Source organism: Schistosoma mansoni (assembly GCF_000237925.1).
Source record: "Schistosoma mansoni, WGS project CABG00000000 data, supercontig 0253, strain Puerto Rico, whole genome shotgun sequence".
Classification (NCBI taxonomy): domain Eukaryota; kingdom Metazoa; phylum Platyhelminthes; class Trematoda; order Strigeidida; family Schistosomatidae; genus Schistosoma; species Schistosoma mansoni.
In genome coordinates, this window is record NW_017386116.1 from 42718 (window position 1) to 68408 (window position 25691).

At 36.5% G+C, this 25691-nt stretch overlaps 1 protein-coding gene across 1 annotated transcript; it reads left to right on the forward strand.

The window, feature by feature from the left end:
- Positions 1–396: 396 nt before the first annotated feature.
- On the forward strand, positions 397–21489 carry Smp_212220 (chromatin-specific transcription elongation factor 140 kDa subunit (M24 family); the record flags this gene model as incomplete). Its single annotated transcript, XM_018792533.1, has 11 exons — positions 397–426; positions 4058–4444; positions 6312–6510; positions 9724–9893; positions 10839–11106; positions 11483–11625; positions 12324–12589; positions 13225–13449; positions 15049–15175; positions 17890–18112; positions 21359–21489. 11 exons carry the CDS (start codon positions 397–399, stop codon positions 21487–21489), a joined length of 2169 nt encoding a protein of 722 aa, XP_018644688.1.
- Between the last annotated feature and the right edge of the window lie 4202 nt (positions 21490–25691).

The following is a 25691-nucleotide window of genomic DNA, read 5'->3' on the forward strand; positions in this document are numbered from 1 at the left end:
ATGACGTGACATTGATTTATTCAGACCTGTTTTTGATTGATCACCTAATTATTCTTGGATTGTTCCGTTGTACTATTTAAACTTGGATTATGGTTAATTTGGTTATGTATTCTCTGAAGAAGTGGCTTACACTAAGTCACGAAACATCAGAAAATCTAATTTTTCTACTCATTGGGATATTACAAATATATTATTTATTTATAGCAATCTACCCAATGCTCAATTTATTCAAAATTATCAAATCAAAACTTGGTAATGATACCTATAAATCTTTTGATAGTTTAGTGGTACCTTTTTACACTGTGTTCAATTTTCTCTAGATTTGTAACGGGGATTGAATTTCGAGACAGTAATTTACTGTTATCACCTAAATCTGCATCAACATTTCGTCGAGGAATGACACTAAATTTCAATTTAGGCTTCCAGGTTGGTTGTTTAAAGTAAATTTGTGCCTAATTATATGTGTGCGCATCCCATCATAAAATAGATTTTCATGTGTTGTTGTATTTTGTTTGTTAACTTTCACCAAATTAAATTTATTTTATATTATTACACAATCATATCAAATTTAATGATTGATTGCCAAGGTGCACGAAACTGATCTCATCACCTAAAGACTGAAAGTTTACTGATAGCTTCTCATTCATCTAGTTTGGTTATATCAATGAATGTTCAGCAGTTTTTACGCTACCATACATTCGTCTTATTGATTTAATATCTAGAAGGGTAGTGAAATTTTGACCACCAAACAATCTGACTCAGAAAACACAACTTCGATAATCTTGCTTATTTGTTATCCAATAATTGTCTTGTCGACTTTAACTAGCACTGAAACAATGTCGTAATACAGTCAAATCAAGATGCTTTTGAAATCTAATCTTCCAGTCAGTTTAACCTAAAACGGAAGGATATTTTGTAGCACCATCATTATCCTGTTCCCGTTCTTTGTTTTCTGTAAGTAATTTAGTGGGACTATGATTTGTGGACAAACCCAGGATATTTCAGTTAGTACATCTTGGATTTAGCGCAAAATGAATTTGTCCTCAAAACTAAATAGCAGTCTGGTATTATAACTAATGTTATTTCGTTATGAAAACTTAACATTTAATTCCTAACCTAAACTCCTGATCCCTCATATTGATTCATAACTTTATTTACAATTCACTATGACTGGAGTTTCTCGAGGTCGCTTAAGTATTCGCCAAATGTCATCTGAACACTATAGTGTCATCTCAGTTTTTTAATCCTATTAATATGATAGAGTAATTTTGATAAATCTCTCTGTTTCACATCGTTTCGCCTTTTTCTCGTGGTGTTTTTAGTAAAGCATGGTAAGATTCTTTGTGTCCCGCTGATCTGGCTCCAATTTAGATAAACGTATAAATATGCTATGAACAAATCTCCCATTTAACTACTTATATTATCTAGGCTATTCCCGTTCGTTTGACGGTGGTAATAAAAAAACAGATACGGGTTGTGTCGGAGGAACTTATTTTAAACATTCGCTTATCCAGACAGGCATTCAAAATAAGAAGCGGAGCGGAAAAGGCGAGTGAACCAACTCGATTTGTCCAAGCACGACTCGATAATTACAGTCGGGAAAAAAATAAGTTACAGACACATGATGAGTGGGACAAGCAATACATACACATACGTTCATCTAAAAACAGCCACGGTTAGTAAGCGAGTAATTAGCATGGTCAAAATGTGACTTTAATGAATAAATAGGTCTGTTCGGAAGCTAGAATAACCCATGAGGGCTTGATATGTCACTAAACACTAAGATGAGTTAGTAATCAACGTTGTCAAATCCTAAACCATGGTTTTTCTTGCTGTTCGTAGCTCTGACTAGTTGGCTGGTTTTGATTGATTATTGATAAATATTGGTGCTGATACCCCTTAATTATCTTCCAAACCCATTCCTATAATTCCAACTACTTATACACGTCGACTGGTACAACAGACAGAAGGTGCGAACTGCAAGTAAAAGCTTTACTTCGAGGTTAGCTCATGTACAAAAAAACATGTGTATTTATAGTCGTACACCATCTTGAACTTCTGGAAACTTCTGGAACCATGCGGAATATATTATCAGTGCATTCAATCCAAGCCATGACACGCGTCTGCACTTTCTATATGTTTCTGTGGAGTTCCTATTCAACACCAAGTGGATACAATGTCTTCTTGCGTTTCCGGACCTCTAGAGACTTTGACAAGGAACACTATAGGACTCCCCTCAGTCAGCTACAACGTAGAACCAGGCACATATTCGCATCAGTCTAAATTGCCATACATCATTAGCACAATAAGATCAACACCAAATTCATAGAAGCAGTTACTTCAGTAGCAGTAATTTATATAGACAAAGATTGTTTATGAGGAGACAAAAAGTGTATACACCTACGCCATTGTGATCGATTCTCAGCCACATCAACCAGATTCTCCAATCATTGGTTACGATAATCACGCGGACGCCAACCAAGTAGTCTGCATCTACTAACACGGTTAAGACTAGAAGTTAGTGACTTCAAGCACTGATGCCACGTTTTGGTTTGGCAGCCCCTAACTCTCTTCCAACCATCCCCGACACTAGTCAGCATTGCGCATCGTGGTAATCGGTGTCCAGGCATGCGTAATACGTGACCCAATCATCTTAGTCGATGAAGACTCACAATCTCATCAACTGATCTACCATCATTCTCTAATACCCTGTGTCTAACCTCACTATTATTTACCCAGTGATCCCAGCAGATGTGAGCTATATTTCTAACACAAGTGACTTACGAGTATCCCTTACCCTAAACGGTCATGTTTCGCAACCGTAAAGTAAAACAGAACGAACTGTTGAGCAGTACAGACCGACCTCTTGCCTTTGCTATACGCGACGTAAGTTGGCAAAAGCCAAACGAGCATTTCGATTCCTTGCAGAGATTTCGTCAGACACCAACCCATTAGGGCTTATCAGACTTCCAAGATAAGTGAAGTTGTCGACGCGTTCCACTACTTCACACTCCCTTTGCTTAGTTCAGGTGTTGACGCAGGCCAGACTTCTCAATTCCTGTTTCTTTTATTAGTCCGAAGAGTTGTCTGGTGTGACCTGCAGCTGCCGTCTTTTCCATTTCTTTTGCTTTCGTTGCCCACCACTGCTTATAATCGTTCCGTAGACTTTTAGTTAACCTAGATTTGATTTGCTTTAACTCTTCGTCGTGTTCAGAGCCTGACGGGATGAGTTTACGAGAATCCATCAGCGCAATAGACTTAGAAGAAATCCATTGGTTTTTTGTAACCCTGCTTAGTTCAGGTGTTGACGCAGGCCATTCCTGGAGCAATAAATTACATTTATAAGGGGAGATACGCTAATCTGTAGACAGTTGTCTGATTATATATATTCTGTATTGATATATCTATTTTCGTGTCATTCTTTGAATATATTCAAGTGCATAATAATAATTGTTCAAGGTTCTGATATATAAGGTTATAAATGTTTATTACAGATGCGTTTATATGATGAATTTTAACTGACATCTAGGGAAAAGATTGATGTATTTCACATGAAATAAGCAATCACCCTCGTCCGTCTAATGTCTCAAACTTTATGTTCAACAGTGACTTTAAGAAAACATTTAGAAAACTGTTGTATATATAATAAGCGAGCATAGTGTAATAACAGAACAAATATTTAAAAATAAGCTGATAAGTGAGAGATGGATAAAATATCTAGCTACAGAACGAAAGCTCACATAAAGCTTGTTTTTTCTCCCAATAAACATTGATATTTCTCATACACAACTTATCTTCCGTGATCATTGTTACAAGGTGTGTCACTAATCTTCATACAATCTTTATAATGGTAGTTGAATACTAAGTAAATTACATTACTACTATTTTTGTTAACTACTTTTAGTATATAATTGTGGTCTACACCGACAATCAACAATATAACATGTTTTTATGCATTTGATCAAACCTATTAGTCGTAATTAATGGAATAATTCCAATCTCTTTCTTTATGTTTTGTGTTGTTTTACCTGTTTGTTTGCTTGTTTTTTTCTCCTAGAATTTAATAAATAGTCTTGGTAAATCTCAAGCGGAGAAAAATTATGCACTTTGGTTAGGTGATGTGCTAGCTGTTGGTGTTGGAAATACCGGTGAGAATTTAGTGTATACTTTGACTGCAAAACGTCGACCGAAATCAATCAGCTTGTATATAAAAGAGGAAGAGGAAGAGGATGAGGAAGAGGACGAAGAAGAAACTAGAAATGCTGGAAAAAGAGACACTAGCAATAGAAATCCACAGAGCGCACGTTCAGCAAATGGTACTAGTGCAGGTGCTATTTCTAAAAAACAATCTATCCCAAATGGTGATGGCAGTGCTGGTGTAAATGCTGCACAAGAAATATTGGGTCGCGGACATCGTCGTGCTATTATTGAACAGAAAACTCGAGTAGGTAGTGATTAATTTATTTCATGCATGATGGTAACAATTTGCTAGAGTTGCATATCCGTAAAAGAATTCAAGGCTGCGTGAAATCTTACATACACTACGCTTATGTAACGACTAATTATCTTCGATTTTTTGATATCTTTGTTGTTAATGTTAAACAAAAGATGAACCATACTCTCATTCATTGTCCGAAATGGTGTTCTGACTTGTCCATTTTAAATAATAGTAATAATATTGATAATGGTAGTACTAATTAATAATCAGTTTAGATATACGGTAGATACTGTTCAATCGTCATTGTGATGTTTGTGTTATTTATTTATTTAAACACAAACATTAGCACAAAAGGGCACAAAAATATATATCAGACACACAAAATAGTTATCATAAAATTTGCGTGTGGTTCGAGATACTGCCCGGGTGCCAAAACCCGAAGTATTCTTCTTAGGTGGCCACTCCCTGAGCCTTTGACTTAAAGATCTAATAGACAAGGCAGTAAAGCAAAGTTATCAGATGCAATCCCATGGTAGCCGGTGACTAAGAATAGTTTTATGCGCGGCTTGTTACTTCAGGATCCTGGGGCCCAAGTTCACCGTTGGTTTAGAACCAGGATTTTCCAACTTCTCTAGGTAGATCCTCTGTATCCACAAACCATATTTAAGCGCCGTAAATTCACTTTTCGTCCTCAATTTTGTAAACAACACCCTCACCACGAGGTGATGAATGAGATTTTTCTAGCAGTGGTTACATGCTCGTGATCATGTGAGAGGATTTTAGGGGGGAGAACGATTTCTCCCCACCCTTTGCCGTATCAGGGTATTCGGGTGCTGAGAAATACGTATGAACCGATTATTGGTCACTGGTAACCATGAGACTGCATCTCCTGACGTTGCTCTACTTCCTTGTGTACCAGACCTCTTGGTTAAAGGCTGTGGGTGTAGCATTATAAGAAAACCGCTTGGTTTGGTTTGGGCGTCCGGGCAGTATCGTAGTCCACACACAAATCAAGTGACTTGTGTGGCGCATATGTATTCGGTGCCTCTTTTTACTTATATATATGTTCAAATAAATATATCATCATAATTTACTTCAGTTTTGGGCAACCGGCTAGTATTACTAGATCTCATTCACATTCAAAATGTGGCTTGAAATCAAGTACATTGATCTGTATCTCCCTGTTAAGCAAGCCGAATAAGTAGGCGACGATTATGAAATATTTCTAGTGTTTTTTCATTTGTTTAAAATTGTTATTTACATGTGATTGATAATAATTTGATATGTAATATCGCCGTTTTTGTATATATTTTATAATCAGGTAGCCACCTATCTGTTTTCTTCGAGACTAAATAGTTTTAAAACGAATAGATTGTCATACCCAAATATATGTATATATACTATGTATAGTGTAGTTTAGTATAATATAATAATACATTAGTTTGCCTAGATCTGCTTATATAACAGATAGATTATTAGTCTGTGAACCAGTCTCCGGTTTCGAGTCCGCATTCATCTAGCGAAATTTTTTTAGCCGTATGAAAAGAAAATTGTTTAATTCGTCACAGTATTTGATCCCAGATAGAAATGTATTTAAAAATACCGAATAATATACGACTGTGTTGTGTTAATTTGGGACTACTCGACTGTTCTTGCCAAAAATCTGGACATAAATGTAAACAAGGATCTTCAAGGTTCGCACTAAGCACATAATATTTAAATTTGTAATCCTCTGCAAACTTCCTTTCAATGTATTCGTAATATTGAGCAAAAATCATTTGTTATTTAGGATGGATAACTTGTTCATGCCCTTTCCGATTATATAAACTGAATAACTATTTTGTTGCCTCCCTCCTTCACTTTTTTTTCTTAGAATGAACAAACTGCTGAAGAGAAACGTATGAGCCGCCGGCGAGATCTATTTCAAGAACTTGTAACAAGTTCTACAAATCGTTTAACAGGATTGAAAACTGATACTAATTTAGACACTAAAATGAAATCTAGCATTGCTTATAAAGGGGCTGGTCAAATGCCTAAGGAAGATGATGTTCGTAAACTTCGACTATTTGTTGGTAAGTTTCGCTCCAATACTCCATATCACCAACACAGTATGATAACATAGTGTTCGCGTAATTGGTCACAACTTTATTAACTAAAAATGCTTTGATTGTTTAAAATACTAATATACGGTAGGCTGCGATTGCTGCTGCTACCTTGACGTGGTGGTCGGGCTTGTCTATCGTAATAAACCAATCGAGCTATAATATCTGGAACATTCGTTCCTCAGGGTTCTACTGTGGGGCCCTTCATTTTGTCTACAATTAGGTCGGATGATGTTGTCGACGGGCTCACTACTTTAGTGTCCCGGGATCTGACTCCAGTTATATCGTATGAGTGATTTTTGTCAAAATAGATATAGAAATTATCGACCTAACTGGCGTTGGTGAGTAACGAAAATAAATACGTCAAATACGAGAATGGATGTTCGAATACATATATTTTGTACACTCGTTGATTGGAATAGATAATCAGTGAATCGCATCGAATGATGTGAAGAAGCGAAAGCAAAGCGAAATAGTGCGCGGTGGAGAAAGCCGACCCGATTTAATTAAGCGTTAATCAATATCTATCGTCACACAAAAATAAGCTACAGACATGTGACGAGTAGGATAAGATGTACACACACATATACTCATATAAAAGCAGTCAGGATTGATAAGTAAATAGTCCAAAAGGTCAAAACATGACTCAAGAAGAATCGATAATTTGGCCTGTTTAGAAGCTAAAATAAGTTATATGGGCTTAATATAGTAACAGACACTATACTACCATGCCAGACAGGTTGAAGAGCCGTAAGACTAAAACCAACAAACCCGAGGGTGAAGTCGTACTACTGAATGTACGGAGATGTGACGGCAGTAAGGTGTTTCTATCAGACAACCAGCATAACAGCGATGCTGCCTTCCTACGAGGAAGAATGAGGTTAGAAAACTTACTCCTGTTACCCTCAATAGAACATAGGCCGCCGACCAGCATTCTCCAGCCCACTGTGTGCTGAACCTTTCTTTCCAATTGTTGTTCATTTTCCTCATTTCTGTCTCAGTGTAATGTATTCTTTGGTCTTCTACTTCTCCTTTGGCCTTGAGGATTCCAAGTGAGTGTTTGCCTTGTGAAACACTTGGGTGCTTTCACCAATATATATCCTATTCACTTCCAGTGCTTCTTCCTGATTTCTTCCTCCACTGCAATCTGGTTTGTTCTCTCCCACAGTAGGTTGTTGCTGATAGTGTCTTGCCAACGGATCCGAAGTATTTTGCATAGACAACTGTTAATAAACACTTGTGTCATCTGGATGTTGACTTTCGTAGTTCTCCAAGTTTCCGCCCCATATAGTAGAACTGTCTTAACATTTGTATTGAAAATTCCGAATTTGATGTTGGTTGACAGACAGTTTTTTTCAGTTCCAGATGTTCTTCAGTTGTAAATATGCTACTCTTGCTTTGCCGATCCGCGCCTTCACATCTGCATCAGATCCACCGCGTTCATCAATGATGCTGCCCAGATATGTAAAGGTTCCTACATCCTCCAAAGCTTATCCGTCAAGTATGATTTGATTGATGCATGTTGTGTTACAAAATTTTGACCCTGAAAATTCACACCTCGCCTTATTCCACGGATTTCCCTCTCCGGTGTTAAGGTCCCAACAAGTACGGAGCTGACACGAAAATTACAAAAAGGTCGTGTGTGACCAACCTCAAGAAGTTGTCCCTTGGGCACTGCGGTCACGCTCTTAGGTTACTAAGACCAATTCTAACACAATTTCATTTTAAGGTACCTCTAGAAAAACCCTTCCACAATGTGGGGAACTGGGAAATGATAACCACCCTCATACCTCTAACAGCACTCAAGACCACTGTATTCATACTCAATCTCTCTTTAATCCGTATTATTTCTCCGTCGAATTTCAACTCTAAACTTCTTTTAACATCTTCCTCAAGTTCATCATGACCAACAATTCTAGTGCAGGAATTAAGAAGTCTGGCCTGCGTCAACACCTGAACTAAGCAAAGGGAGTGTGAAGTAGTGGAACGCGTCGACAACTTCACTTATCTTGGAAGTCTGATAAGCCCTAATGGGTTGGTGTCTGACGAAATCTCTGCAAGGAATCGAAATGCTCGTTTGGCTTTTGCCAACTTACGTCGCGTATAGCAAAGGCAAGAGGTCGGTCTGTACTGCTCAACAGTTCGTTCTGTTTTACTTTACGGTTGCGAAACATGACCGTTTAGGGTAAGGGATACTCGTAAGTCACTTGTGTTAGAAATATAGCTCACATCTGCTGGGATCACTGGGTAAATAATAGTGAGGTTAGACACAGGGTATTAGAGAATGATGGTAGATCAGTTGATGAGATTGTGAGTCTTCATCGACTAAGATGATTGGGTCACGTATTACGCATGCCTGGACACTGATAACCGTGTTAGTAGATGCAGACTACTTGGTTGGCGTCCGCGTGATTATCGTAACCAATGGTTGGAGAATCTGGTTGATGTGACTGAGAATCGATCACAATGGCGTAGGTGTATACACTCATTGTCTTCCTTTAAACTCTTAGAATAAAATTTGCTCATATCTTTTTTCCTGTACTATATCCTCATATACAATCCTTTTGTGTGTATATTACTACGATTAAAGTAATTGCTTCTATGAATTTGGTGTTGATCTTGTGTTATTGATGTATGCTAACTCAAACTGATGCGTATATGTGTCTGGTTCCATGTTGTGACTGACTTCGATTAAAGTGCATTAACTTAATCATTTCCCTGATATAGAATTCTTAAGTTTGTGACAGACTGATATTCTCCAGTTTTCGAATTTATTTGGCCGACACTTTAATATACAATTCCTTGCCAGGTATCTGTTTTAGCTTTCGTCCAGATTAGTTCTTCAATGCTGTTGTCTTGACAACATCGGCACCAACTCTAATGAAGAGTGATTGTATGTCTCTGTCAGTAATAATACATTAATATCGTGATATGTTTTATATTTTCGAAATCCTAACTGTTCTAGTGGAACTTTATCACCTGATGAATGCAATTTACTTTATCCACTTCAAACTCATCACAGGTTTTGGTACTCGATTAACACAGGCAAATAAATTATGTAGCCGAATTCTGTAAAGTAATCAGTAGTACATACACTTATATAAATTGATTTAAATTGTAGATGATTCACTTTCATCGTGATTTTCTTTTCACTCCATCTTCCTTTTGTCCCTTACTTTATAGATAAGAAATATGAAACTGTTATTTTGCCAATTTTCGGACTTCCAACACCATTTCACATCAGCACAATAAAGAATGTCTCTACGTCTATTGAAGCTGACTATACATATTTACGTATAAATTTCCATCATCCTGGTGCATTAGTTGGTGCAAAAGATACAGCCAGTTTTCAAGTTAGTTTATTTTTCTATAGATTGAAAAAAAGTTTCTATCTTCCACTATCAACTGAATCCATACAAGTGTGAATCCTTGAGGAAGACTAGTTTGTCAAATTTAAGTCATCTGCGCTTATGATATTAGTTTATATTTAAAGGAAATGTTGAACGAAGTGAGTGAAATGGTCTAACGCATTAGATAATAAAATACGTAACGAATAAATACGCCGACAAATTACTAAGGTTTTCTATAAACTCTTTGAAGAATGAAGTTTCTTCTCTTAATTTTTATCTCGTTTTAATAGTTACACTCATTTACTTAGTCTTGTTTTTCATGTTTAGTACAGCAAAAATATTTGTTAATCATTCAAAATGTGATTTATAAGTTCCAAACATGGCATCAGTCCATGAAAATACTGACTTGAACTGAACCATGTAGGTAGGTGCAGACTATCATCTGATTGTGGTTCACATGATTATGGTAAACAACAGTCAGAAAATTTAGGTGACATTGATCGGAATCGTTTGCAATGGTGAAGGCGCGCTCATTCTTTGTCTCCTCTTAGAAACTGAGTTTCTTAATCTATAAAACTTTATTTCACAAATTCATATTTTCTGGAATTTTTTCGTCAACACCTAATCTGATCTATTATTATTAATATCTATACTATTTCTACTACGTTGGGATTCACCTTGACAATTTCATATCACTGTGTTAATAAACTTGATACACATGTACCAGGTTCTAGGTTGTATATAACTGACTGAGTTCCAGCATTGTTATTGTCAGCTAGCTGATCTTAAGTCCGAAACTTCCCCAACCTATTTAGTGTTAAAACAATCAGAGGGCTTTTTACCGACCTATCTGTTTATACAATTCAAAACCTGCGTAGTTTTTGAGATCAGTATTTTTACGTTAATTACATTAAAAAATTTTCCCTGTACAACTTAATTCTGTTTTAGAGTCCTGAATCAACCTATGTAAAAGAGATGACTTATCGTGCTTCAAACGTACGTCGACATGGTGAAGCTAGTATACCATCGACCAATTTAAATAATGCTTATCGTATAATTAAAGAGGTACTGAAGCGTTTTCGATCACGTGAAGCGGAAGAGAAAGAACGTGCAAATCTTGTAGAACAAGATGACTTGGTTGTAGATCACGCTAAAGGCTCTTTTCGTTTGAAAGATTTATACATTCGTCCTAATGTTGCATCGAAAAGAATAACAGGTATTTGTTACTATATTTGTATCACTGTATGTATGTATCCATGTATGTGTTTGAGCAGTTTCCCAAACTCTTAAAAATTATTCAACCTAATGAATGTGCTCTTCTCTTAACTTGTTTGTAGTATTATGGGTATTTTAAAATATTTATATAACCCTTATTACATGGTTTACTAAGTTGCTATTTCTATGTGCTATTTGTTGATCGGAAAGGGTAATTGATATTAAGTACCAATCCAAGTAAATTACCGTACGTAGTTTTGAATGATGTATAGTGCTCTACTGTCAAAAGAATTGACAAAATGATGAACATGGAATATTGCTTGTTATTATCGTTACCATCATTTACATGTCGTCCATATTTACCTATTTTTCGTTAGGTACGCTAGAGGCTCATTCAAACGGTTTCCGTTTCACTTCAGTTCGAGGCGATCAAGTTGATATTCTGTATAATAATATTAAACATGCATTCTATCAACCGTGTGATGGAGAAATGATTATTTTACTGCATTTTCATTTAAAGGTATGTCAACAGGTACTTTTACGATTGTTTGAAGTCGTCATTTCAAATGATCTGTTTGTAGTAACCAGTTTCGTGCTTTTAATTTATCAAGGAATATTCTTACAGTTGTTACTCCTACATGTCACCTGTCTCTAACGGTTTACTTTTTACTGCATTTATGATTATAGATGTAGGGTTGTGAGTAATCTTTCACCAGTAATTCTGGTTATATCTTTTTCTGAGTAATTTGTACTCTGGAAGTTGATTCGCTTCACTTTCCAACTGGTTACTGACAACAACTTCATCTTTAGATATTTTTTAATGAAAAGGAATCTAGCTCAGCATCACAGTTTTATTGTACGTAGCACAAATATTTCACACATAAACTAATTATTCATAACCATATTATATTTGAAAGTACTTACTATTCATAGCCATCTGGCGATAATTTCTGGGTTTTTATTCACTGAATAAAAGTGTTTTCTTAGTCTTCAAAAGCACTTTACATCCAACCACTGGGACAGACTTCTGAATTCGACTCTGATAGTCAGGTAATATCATGTCATAAAATAGACTTTACAGCAAAGAGTATACACCTATACTACTACTCCTTGGTAATTAGGTTGTTTAACTCAATTCTAAACACCTCTACTATTTAAATACTTATTTTTAGTATGAAATAAGTTTCGACTTTTCTTTCTTTTCCCTTAAATCTGTAGAATGCAATTATGTATGGCAAGAAAAAGCATACCGATATCCAGTTCTATACAGAAGTTGGTGAATTAACCACAGATTTGAGTAAAACTCACTCTCGTATGCAAGATCGTGATGATTTAGAGGCAGAACAAAGAGAACGTGAAATGAGAGAACAAATTAAAATGGCATTTCGTTCATTCGTGGATAGATCTGAGAATTTAGCGCGTCGATATGATCTAGAATTTGAAACACCATTCCGTGAACTTGGATTTCATGGATGTCCTTTCCGGTAGGTTGTTGGGTTATATATATGATCCTAGTGTTTACGGGATATGTCATTTTCCTACTGTGCCTTGGCTCGTTTGTTTATGTTAATAATTTATTCTACATGTCTTTTCACCTTACCACTTTTATTAGATAGAGTTCGCCATCAAACACACCGTCTTATGACACATAGAACTGAAATTTCATGCAAAATTTACTTTCCCCGACGAATTGGAATTTCTTTTGATAAGTCATCTATCGGAATCATACATAATCGTACTGTTTAGCGTAATGCGAAAGTTTCAACTATTTGACCGATACATTCACCTTTTGAGTTTTGAAATTCTGTTGTCTTTTAACTCTCGAATTCATGACCTTAAAGCCATAGTATCTCTGTCTAATCGTTTTAATATCACTGATGCTATTGATACACTGGGATTTGTCTTCATAATTTTATCTCTGTGCTGATATGGTGTGTACATATTTGCCAGATTTTACGTTGTGTATGAAGGTGGCTATCCATAGTTAACATTTCTTAAAAATCACATGACGTCTACACTCGATCAGGAAAAGTGTTCAAATGACATTATTCTGATAATCCTGAAAATCTAATTGTTCCTTTTATTATCGCTGTTGTTTTCACTACTTTTTTCGTTGTAGATCAACTGTACTACTGATGCCTACAAGTAGTGCATTAATAAGTGTTGTTGAATTACCTGCATTCGTGGTTACATTGGATGAAGTTGAATTTGTCATGCTGGAACGTGTCAGCTTATCGATTCGTACATTTGATATGGTGTTTGTATTTAAAGATTATCATAAAAAACCAGCGATGATTAATTCAATACCGAGTACTGCTTTGGAACTGGTTAAAGAATGGTTACTGTAAGTCGTAATTTTTAAGTGATTTTATTGACTTGCGTACATTTTTAATTTGTGTACTGCGAATTGTTAAATCTTGATAAGATGATTATATATTAAGGAGTTTCCAGTTGACCTACGGTAAATTCTTTTACAAACGATTGAGGATTCTTCCAAATACGACGCAATTAATTACAACTTGTATAAATTGGACGTCTGCCACATAAAAACATTTCAACATTAGTAATCCACACTAACAGAGAGTACGAGACTTTCAGAACAATTTCATACTTTTTACAGAAGTTAAAAATTGGGAAGGAATAGCCCTGTTTATGTAGAAACCTGCAACGATCTTCAAAGTTAGTAAACTAAAGGCAATAGCAACCTATCAGATAACAGCAAAGGTTTTTACGGGAATATAAATTAAGGAAGTGGTATTGAGATTACCCTTCGAAAAAAGAACTAACATTTAATAGCAAAAAGTAAATAACCTGAGGTCTCTTTAGCACTCATAAACTGTATAGCTGTATATAATCTAAACATCACTTTCCCTCTTATTTTGGGCTCACCAGCTGGATACATTTGTAACTCAGTGCTGATATTCACTATGGTACTCAAATTCGGTCTCATTCGTTTGAGACATTGAACGCACCACCCATTGATGTACTAACTTGTTCAACAAGTAAGATAGGAACAATTCATCTGTTCTATAAAACATATTATAGAATGGCTATATCGAAGCAAGTTACACAGAATAGAGATATGCCAATGAAAACTAATCGGAATTCAGTCCTCAATATTAACAATGGGTGACGTAAAATGTTACTAATAATGTATATTTTTGTAACACCGGTGGGTTTATCATTTATGTAAGCATTATGAGATATGGTTGACGCTTCAATCTAACCATTAAGGTGCTGTAGTACAGCTCGATTAAGCTAATTCGTATTGTAAATGGTGTGTATTTGCTATGGTGTATGATGTCTGGTTCTGGTACTGATATACAAGCTCTGTTTACGTAAACTCGAACCGGTTACCTGAGTGGGAAAAGTTTTAAACCAAGTCGAGATATATATATACGCTCATATATATATATATATATATATATATATATATATATATATATCCCTTAGATATTTAAGCCACATATTCAACCAAAGGCGTTTCTCGTTCCTTATTAAACAGCTCAACTTTTGACTAGTCGCGTGCGCCCATATTTAAATTGTTGTCTGACTATCTCACTTCTATTTTCCTAGAATAAAAAGATAATCCAGTAACTGGTAACTGTATTGTAACTTATTTACTCGATATATGGATGCAAATAACACTACTCGATTGATCAAATCAAAGTAAAACGTAGTTGAAACCTGACCGGACTTGTTAGTTGAAATTCTAGTATTTCAACTTACAATTCATTGTTTGTAAACCAGCTACATTTAACGGTGTTTTATTTTCAACGATGATTTCTTTTTCTGTAAAGAAATGTAGTTCAACAAACGAATGTAAACCGTTTACTTATTAATTATCGTTTAATTATGAATGGATAGTTTAATATTCATGCAGAAAATTGATGCAAGAAATATCATTTATCTTATTAACAAAAAATATTCATATGCATCATAGATCGTGTGATATCTTCTATGCCGAAGCGTCAAAATCACTTAATTGGCCCAAACTAATGAAAACTATTCTTGATGATCCGGAAGGATTTGTTGAACAAGGAGGTTGGTCATTTATATCACCAGATGAAGTGAGTGCTATTATATATATAACTATACAAGTATTTTCTTATTTTCCTCATGTCATGCTGATCAGTTAAATGTTACCCTCAATTCTCAGCACGTAAGAGTAAACTAACAGGAGAAAAACCAAAGACGTAAAGATATTGTTGGTCGTCGGTATAGAAAACTCTCCTTCAGAGGAAGATATCAAGGAAGACTGGTTTGATTAGCAAGTAAAAAATATCACACTATATGAACGATTTAAAGTACTTTCGACTAAGTATATGTGTACTGATTGTCATCTATTTTTAAATCCATCATCCAAAGTCTCCAGGATTGGATAACAGTTATTTCACGGATTCAAACAAGAGACATCTTCCTCCAAATATAGTGGATCATTAGTTAATAGCTTCATCAAATGCCACAACCTAATCCACCTACTTACATGCCATTTTCACATTATACTTTGCATTTAGCATCAAATCACCTATTGGTTATTATGTACGTGATCAATGTCCGGGTAACACAATTAGATATTTAAGATTTGTACGTTTGTTACATGTTTCTCACATATAAAGTGGGGCAAAGCGTACTGTCACACTAGACAGATAGACATTTCCCTACTGACTGCACAGTTTGGTGTAGGTTGACAGCAGACAAACTATGATCTAATATTCATGACGGAATTTCATCAAAATTAGGTGCAACAACGCAGGAGTTGTGGTACTGATGAACTTCAAAGGGATTACCGTCTCATATTTAGATACTTAGTAGCCTGACAGACTTCAGCTATACCTTGGAAAGTGGTATCAAGAAAAAAACATCCAGCTTCCAGGCTTCCAAAACTTTATGGTTTTAGAGTGTTGGAGTACCAACATCACATAATGGTAATTTGATATTTTTATTGATAACATGTATCCGTTTATAACGAGAAACGTAACAGAAGTACCAACTACTCAAAAGAATCTGGATGTGTCCTATATAACAACATTTACTTATACCATACTCCTATCATACTATTCTGATTGTTTCGTGTATGCAGTATATGATTGTGTTATTTATATAACCTATCTTTCTGATATTTATAGTCATACGCAACATGAGACCTTCCACATGTACACTGTCTCAAGTGGCCACACGATATTAACACAGTAAGATGAAATTATCAAGAAAAATCAGAGTAGTAACAGTATTAGAGGTAGTAGAAAAGATGAGTTAGAAAAAGAAAAACACTATAAGAGAGGTTTAACACACATGATCTAAGATACAGATAATGAGTAGATGCATCTCCGCCATTCTGAACCAAGTCATCCAACACCTTCGATTTCGGGTTACAAAAATCACACTCGGACCCCAATCGTATAGTTTGTAACCATTTAAATGGTTCAGTTCACCAGTTAGTGTCTTCGTGAACTGATGCTATGTCTTGTCTTAACCACTTCTAGCCTTCTTTCAACCTTCTATTACTCCAGACGACATCACCCGTTTAGGTAGATGGTGCTTAAGAATATGTAATACATATTTCATTCACCTTAGTCAATGAAGATTCACTACCTAGACAGTTGACGAAGAACATATATTGTCTGTTGAACCTAGTAATAATTGGTGTACTTAATACGTTACTTATCATAGAACTATTTTATAATAATAATAATAATAATAATAATAATAATATATTCTGAAGATAATATTTACAGAATTCACACCAGTTTACAGGCATGATCAGATTGTTATAAAAATCAACATTTAATGTAGAGAACAAACATGAAATATAAGAAAGTTTTATGTTTGCTGGTTTAGTAATTGATAAATAGTTTAAATATGGCATATGTCACGGCAAGCCAATGCAACACCAGGGAACTTGTCATTTTTTTTATTAAGTGGATAGCCTTATGATTGATCAACATTGTTCTGTAAGGTTATTACCAGTGCCAAAGCGAGTTATTATTAATTATCTACAACTAGAGAAAGTAAGATTAAAGCAAAGAGCACGGAACAACAAAACAATGATAGCAAGTAAGAGGTTAAACATTTAAAGTTCCTATAATCTCACTTGCGGAGTAAGATACACTTGCAGGCGCTAGAGCATTTAATGCATTTTCAGAGGAGCAAAAAGCATTAATTGAGCGAACAAACAATGGGAGAGAGTTTAACATACGGATAGTTTGAGGTAAATTATTCCAGAGTCTAGAAAACTTACAGGCAAAGTAATTCATATAGAGAGAAGATCTAGAATATGTTTGTTTGGCTAAAGACAAGGAGTTACGAATGTCGTAATGTGAGGCCTTAGCATATTGAATCGCCTGGCTGGATGTGAAGGAGAGTTTGTTAAGTATTTTGAAAAAGAAGATAAGGTTAAGTTTGAGTCTCCTCATCCACAAAGGGTCAAGCCCTAGTTTACTACACCTCGAATTATATGTCAAGACACTATCAGGTCCAAGAGTACGAAGTGTAAATCGTCTCTGTACTGATTCCAGTCTTAATTTATCCTTTATGCGCGTGCTACTAAGGAGAAACGCGCAGTATTCGAGGAGTGGTCGAACACAGACTTTGTACATTAGAATACGAGATTCGCTGTTATGAAGGTTTCGAGTTATGAAACCTATAAGGCGTTGAGACTTGGACGTTTGTTTCATTATCTGTTCAGAAAACGACAAGTCGTCGGAGTACCTAAGTCCTAGATCTACTACTGTGTGTAACCTAGATATCACTCGTTGATACATTTTTTATTCTTTTGAAATAGGATGACGATGAAGATGAAGAGGACACGGAAGATGAAGATGAGAATTATGCACCGTCAGAAAGTGAGCTATCTGGCGATGGTGAAGAAGATGGAAGTGGTGATGAGTCTAGCGATGATGATGAGGATTGGGAAGCTGAAGAAGAATCGGATGAACCAGAAAGTTTAGACTCAGATGAGTCAGAAGGAAAAGATTGGGATGAATTAGAAGAAGAAGCTAGAAAAGGTTTGTGTCAAGTCTATAATTATTTTAACTGAGTTAAATTAATAAATACTCCGATTTGGACAATCTGGTAGAGTATTACAAGCCCTCATTAAGACTGTAACTCAAAGTCCGAGTACCCTAATTCGAGGATATTTTATGGGAACAAATGAGCTTGGTTAATCGGACACTGAATTCGTGACTGATATTTCAACTCTTATTAGTCTCTATTTTGTATACCCCTAATTGTTCAGAAGATTAGACTGCGTTCTTATTTCTAATGCTAGTTTAATTACATGGATGATTCTAAAAACATTTATTTATTTATTTTTTATTTATTTAAACACATATATATTGGTACAAAAGGGCACCAGGTACATATGCGCCACACAAAATAATGAAAGTAGGAAGAGAAGGGATGAAAAGATAAGGCGGACTGAAATGTACAACCGGAAGACTCTTTCAGTTAGGAAAGTTAGAACCATTCTTTATGTAGAAAGTAAAAGAAGGTTGCAGCAGGATCGCCACTGGCTTCTATTCTGAGCCATATCTGATAACGTCTCTAGCCACTGTGTTGCACCATCTCTCGGACCCCAACCAAGGAGTCGTGAAGGACCAACGTAAGCTAGCCCTTTGCAGCTCTCTTTCATGCCACGACACCATGTCATACACTGACCTCCTCTCTGCTTTTTCCAACCAGTCCCAGAGTCGGCAAATAATGCACGACGTGGAAGTCTCTGGGACGACATTCGTAAAACATGTCCAAGCCACCGAAGTTGGTGTTTCAAGATGGTAACACCAATTAGATTGGCGTCTTTGCGCCCGGACACACGATGCCGAACCTCTGCATTACTAACATGGTGTTGCCACTGGATGTCAGCAATCCTTCGGAGACAACGATGATCGAACACAGAGAGACGTCTAACATCCTCAACTCGGAGAGGCCAGGTTTCACAAGCATAGAGCAAAACTGCTCTCACCGACGCGTTGTAGATCCGACCTTTTACAGCCAGACTAACATCACGAAGGCGCCAAAGATGGCCCAGATTGGCATAAGCCGCTCTGGCTTTCATTATACGTGTACCAATCTCATCACTCACGCCACCACCAGCACTTATATAGCTACCTAGATACACGAACTTCTCAACTACTTCGATCTCCTCACCATCCAGGGTGAGTACAGGATTAGAATCCTGCTAGTCTTGTAGGAGTACTTTGCACTTGGAGGGTGCAAAGCACATGCCGTACCTGCGGACACTGATTGCCAACTGATTAAGTGCTGATTGCATGCCTTGGGCATTATCGCACAGTAAGACAATATCATCCGCATACTCAAGGTCGAGAAGTCGTTCTCCAGGCAACATATCCACACCGCCATTACTTACATCCACCAGAGCTGTTTCCAGGATGTCGTCGATGGCAAAGTTGAAGAGGAATGGTGAGATCGGGCAACCCTGCCTAACCCCACTGCTCGAATGGAACAAGGGAGAAAGGTGGTTGTATGCCCTCACTCTGCCTGAGGTGTTCGTATACAGGGCCTTTAAGATGTTAATGAACTTCTCAGGCACACCCTTCTTCAATAGACAATCCCAGAGAACAGTCCTGTCCAACGAATCGAAGGCAGCCCTGATATCAAGAAACACTACGATTGTTGGCCTGCGATAAGTATGACGGTGTTCTAACATTTGGCGGAGGGTGAAGATGTGATCAATGCATCCTCGACCAGAACGAAAACCAGCCTGCTCCTCGCGAGTCAATCGTTCTCGGGTTTTAAACAACCTACGAAGAATGATAGAAGCCAATAGTTTGGACGCAATCGGGAGTAGACTTATCCCCCGATAGTTATTGCAGGAACAACGTGAACCCTTTCTAAAGGTAGGGACGACTATTGACTCATTCCATGATGTTGGAACACTTTCTTGCTCCCAAACTTTTCCAAACAACACAGTCAATTTCTTAGTCAGAAAGTCGCCACCATCTTTAAAAAGAGCCGGAGGTAAGAAGTCATCTGGGCCAGGTGATTTGTAACGTTTCAAGAGTTGGAGTTCCTTGCGGACTTCCGCCTCGTTTGGTGGAACAGTCGTCACCGGCCATGGGGGGCAGGACAAGCTGGTTGATGTTGCCGGAGCAGCAGGCCAGTTGAACTGCCCTTCGAAAAATTCCGCCCATCGTCCAAGACGTCGGGAGATGTTAGTGATTGGCATCCCATCATCCTCGTAGATTGTTTCACTCACACCAGACTTCTTGCTGCCAGTGGTACAAATGAATGAAATGATGAACTCTACTGACGATTCTATTCCTAAAAACATTTGGGAAGAAATGGTAATATTAATTACAATCTTAGTATATGACTGATCCAATTAATTGAAGACATGGTTTCAACAATTTTCGGATTTTACTTAAAACTAACAAACAGCGTTAAACAGCTAAAAATATTTGAAGGTTATTTCACAACTTTCTAACATCTTGAATTAATTATTGACATAAACAGCGATAGATGGTGGCTAGCAGTGGAATCCAGGCCGCTATCTGGACTCAGTAGCTAAGTAGACAACACGATGGCGTTTGAAGCGAACGGCACTTGGTTCGAGTCACAGAGTGAACATCATCTCTAGGAAGCAGGCTTATTCAATTAACAAGTCACAAACAGGACGAAACGCGCGTCCTGGATTTCACTGCCACCCATTGTCTATCTCTGCTAACAATGCTCGTCACTTGCGGCAATCCGCACAGAATCCACATATACCAAAAGAGACAGATCAGTTGTAGACCCAAACACCAATGGGAAAATTCAAACAACCGATACAAATGAATTAAATTGTTGACATTTTTTTACAGAATATCATTCGACTTTGATTAACATGGATTTCATTATATAGTTTGTTTTCAGCGCATATGTTTTATCTAAGTTTGGCGAAGTGAATTACCTTGTTAGATTTCTATTTAAATCCTTTTGTCTACACTATCCCTTTCTCCATAATCTGTCAAACTTCATCATATATTCCAAATATCACTATGCACTGCAGTTTAAGAAACCAGGTAGTATAGCAAATCCGTGTGACATGTACGTGACCTATATTGAGTGTCTGTTTTATGTGTTTTTTATTATGTGTTTTCCCATAGGTTACTTTGTTGTTTTAATTGCTTATTGAAGTTTTCGATAAATCCTATCAATACTATATAAATTATCCTTAATAAAACGGTTGTAACCTCGCAAATGTATTCTTCTCGGATTTTTACTACTTAGGTTATTTCCTTTTTTTCTTACAGAGGATGCTAAAAATGAAATATCCGACACAGTGCATCCAAAGAAACGTCAACGAGCTCATAGTCCATCACCAGTATCTCATAAGAAATCTCGTCATGGAACAAAATCACCAAACAAGAAAAATAAACGTTGATTAATACTAATTTAATTAATTTGATTCAACAACTGCCGGAGAAGCATTTTTCTTGAAATATCTCCTAGTTATTAATGTATTGTACAAAAGAATGTTTACTAAATATTAACGTGCACAATCTTCTTACTAAGAAAAAACAGATTTATAAATCTATTGTTATTATTATAATGTATGTATCATTATTTTTTCGTGTCAAATTTATTAATATACTGTTTGAAATTCACTATATATATGTACCTAAATTTATTATCTTTTGGCAAATGGTACTTGATATCTGGTTTGTTTTCGTATCGGGTTTTAACAGCACATATTTCTGACTTCATGAGTTAGTACCTTAGAACATTTAGGTTTTATAATAAACAGTTTACTATTTATTTATTAGGTTATATTGCCATGTTCTTTATTCGCCAATTTTAACTGGGCAATAATTCCAGTTCTTCAATCGATTCCGTCACTGAGCATATATGTCCACGTTCATCATGGTTGTTCCCATTGACAGCAGTGATATCGTGTATAACTGTCTGATTCTTACATTTATTGGAACTCCATGATGTGTAAATTTTAAGCGTATTTTTGAGAAACCATGTTCCCGCAGCTGCATTTGCTCCCATCCAATGCCCCTTTTTCTTAAATCCCTAGTTTTGCTGCAATATTCTTTAGTCTGGACCGATTTAAACTAGTCACACATTACAATAACACGGATCTCAGTAAAAATGGACAGATTTAGATATAAAGAACCAATTATTAAGAAAAGTTCAAGTGAAATGTCCATGATTTAAAAAAAAGATAGATGGTTCTCATTTGTACGGTTGTCACATTAAAGCACACACAGCGATGTAATAGAAACCCACTGATAACTATTGATTCCGAACTCCACAGTTTAATAGTATGTTGCTTGTCGCAAATTACCACATTCCTGTGTAAGAGTGCACAATTCAGATTGCTTTTCGACATGGAGATTTGCTACTTCGTTATATATATTGAACGAAGTAACAAACGGCCTTGTTAGTCGGCTAAGATCGAAGATATCACCTACTCTGAACTAGGTCATATCACTCACGTATGCCTGTTACCCTTCGTAGAGTAGTACAGGCCGCCCACTAGCATTTTCCGTCCAACCCTGTCCTGGGCAGTACTTTTCTGTTGTTATTCATCCTTTCCGTATCTGTTTCTATTTCCCGATGTAATGTGTTCTTTAGCCTTCCTCTTCATGATTCCAATTTAGGGCTTGCCTCGTGATGCAGTTTGGTGATTTCCTCAATGTATGTCCTATCCACTCCCGACTTTTTTTCGTCGTTTGTTGGACAGCATCATTGTGACTACCTGTATATGTGAAGCATTCTCTTCCTCGAGACCAGATTGTCCATACATTCGTGACTTCCGAAGAATCTTGGCTTTCACCATGAGGCATCATGATCTTTCAACTTACGGGGTAGAGTTCAAATGGTTCAAACTGTTTTTTCCTGGTTGTCGTTTGTCAAATAAAATTCAGGATTTACATTGGCCTCAAAGTTTTTCCTCAGAATTAACTCTGCTTTGTGGGAATCTTGTGAATTTCGTAGAAAGATCCGGGAAAGTGTTCAAGGAAAATAAACGAGAACTATTTGGTATTCTCCTTACTATTTCACAGTTTCTCCAAAGCCACCACTCAATATCCTCTTAATTTCAATTTTTTCTCGAATGTTAAGATACTAAGGCTGTTTGCCTTTGTGTATAGCAGATTTTTTGATTTTGTTCTAACTACCGTATTCGACTTATTCAAACCAATGACAGTCAATAAAAATAATGGATATCTCTGAAAACAGCAAATTGAAACGTATGAGTTCAAAGACTTTATCAAAGTAGTATTTTCCAAATGTTCTTCAGTGTTTTAGTTACGCACCAAACTGTTGTTTTCCTACCTAGCGGTGGAGGGATAATTGAAAAATCTAGTCATTAGGTTGTAGAGTTGTCTACGATAGTTATTTTCTCTAGTCACAATATACTTTGTCCAATAATCCTGGCTTGGACTAAATCTATAGTCCATGGCTTAGGAATTGTTGAATGCCATCATTGATGGATAATTTTACTTGGGACATAAGTGGCATAAGATTACTTGGACAAAATATAACTTCGAAACTTTCTAAAAATGCCTTGGAGATACACAAAACTGACTTGAAAACATTTGTGTTCACATGCTCTATTCAGGCAAGTGTAGCGTAGCATTTGTGGAAGTTCAATAATTAACGCAAATACTATGAACTTCAAAGCATGGAATTAAAATGTCATTTAAATAATTCTTTAACGTGCTTTCCCTATATTTATATATATATATATATATATAACATCCATGAGATTGATGAATTATCTGTCTACACGCAACAGAAAACAAGACATGACAATTAGGAGCTTACATCTATCTGTATATTCGAGAGTGGAGTCACATCCCAGCAGTTGACGTGTGAAGCGCGTTTGAACATGTTCTACCCTTATGTTGTCTGTTGTATTCACGTTTAACGAGATGCATGCTGTAAGAGACCTTATCAAAAGCTTTCTTTAATTCTAAGAATAGGACAGATATAAGGAGTCAATTGTTCCTTGTCAGAGTTAAATCATATAGGAAGTCTACTAAACATGTATAGGATGATCTGGACCTAAAGGCCATGCTGGGGTGTCGAGATGAAATTATTAAAAAGTGGATGTTGGACTACCTCCACCTTAACTAAGTTTTCTGTCACTCTAGATACAATTGAGGCTTTGACTGTGAAGTGGTTATTTTCAATATTTGTTATTTCAATTGCTTTACACTCGGCAAAAGTTTTTACTTGCTAATGGCCTTAAAGTCATACATTCGTCCTACTCACATCCCGGTATAAACGTCAGCTGTATAATGTAAAGGGATCTAGATGTACTCCAAGGCTGATGTGATCCACAGTTTCTCTCTTTTATTACCGAAAAATGTGGTCACATGTATTTCAGCACGTTTGAACCGCAGATGAGTGTGCATATGAACAAGCTGAGATTTAGACAATTGGATAGCACCTGAGATTAATAGTAAAATATTCCGAAATTCTTTGAGTCCTTTAATAGGCCACATCGCAAGCCTCTAAGGCCCGTAAACTTATTGAGTCCATCAACCTTAGTTTCCGTTAAGAGGAATCCAAAATAACTTTCTGTAAGGTATGTGTTCGGCCCGTACTGTAACACTGCTTAAATATATTCAGCTGCCTGTATTCCACTGATCAACTGAAAGTTAAAAACGTTTAATGACATTTGATGAAACGTCTCACGCCATACCTATAATATAAAGACAGATGTGAGATATAGGCATTGAACTACCGAACGCCGAAGACGAATTAAACATACCCTTACATTGCTTTTAAAAATTCCATGCAATAGAACCACAGTAGATTGTAGCACTGCAAAATTTACGAAAAGTAGTAATTATGATATACAGAATCAGGATTTTGCACCAAAGACATCGGGAATCTCAAGCAAATAAAAACAAACTTTCTTTGTTACGCGCTATGCAAACCTCTCGAATATGTTGCCAATAAACATCTGGTCAAGTTAAAGAACTGCTCGGTTTAAATCTTCCACACACTGTTTCACGCACAAGTTCAGAGTTCATACGGAATATATCAAGCTAGCCTGAGTGAAAATAAACATAGTATTTATTGTAATTGGCTTTTCAGACGTCAAATACACTGGATGATCTGAATTTAGAAAGTAATGCAGGAAAAATTTACCATTTCACTAGATGGTCTTCCATGTTTTTGATAATTCCCAACATTTTCACGGGCCCTAGAGGCTTGCGATGTGGCCTATTAAAGGACTCAAAGAATTTCGGAATATTTTACTATTAAACTCAGGTGCTATCCCATTGTCTAAATCTCAGCTTGTTCATATGCACACTCATCAGTAGTGACCGGCCAGTCTCGATAAGAACACGATTGGAATAACAGAAACAATTATTATTATTGTAACCAATTGTACCAGAGATTGTTTTACTGTATTTCTTTAACTGTATCAGTTTCACTTCTTGTTTCGCTATCCGCCTGGTTTGGTTCGAACTTGCTCACGCACTGCCCATTTTGCCTGTACTCTTTGGCACGTCTCGGTATTATTTCAATACCACGAGATCGCCAATAAATATACTTGATCTGGATTAATAAAGCCTTCTGATTTACGAGCTATCAAAGGAACCAAGTCGTTTTTGGGCG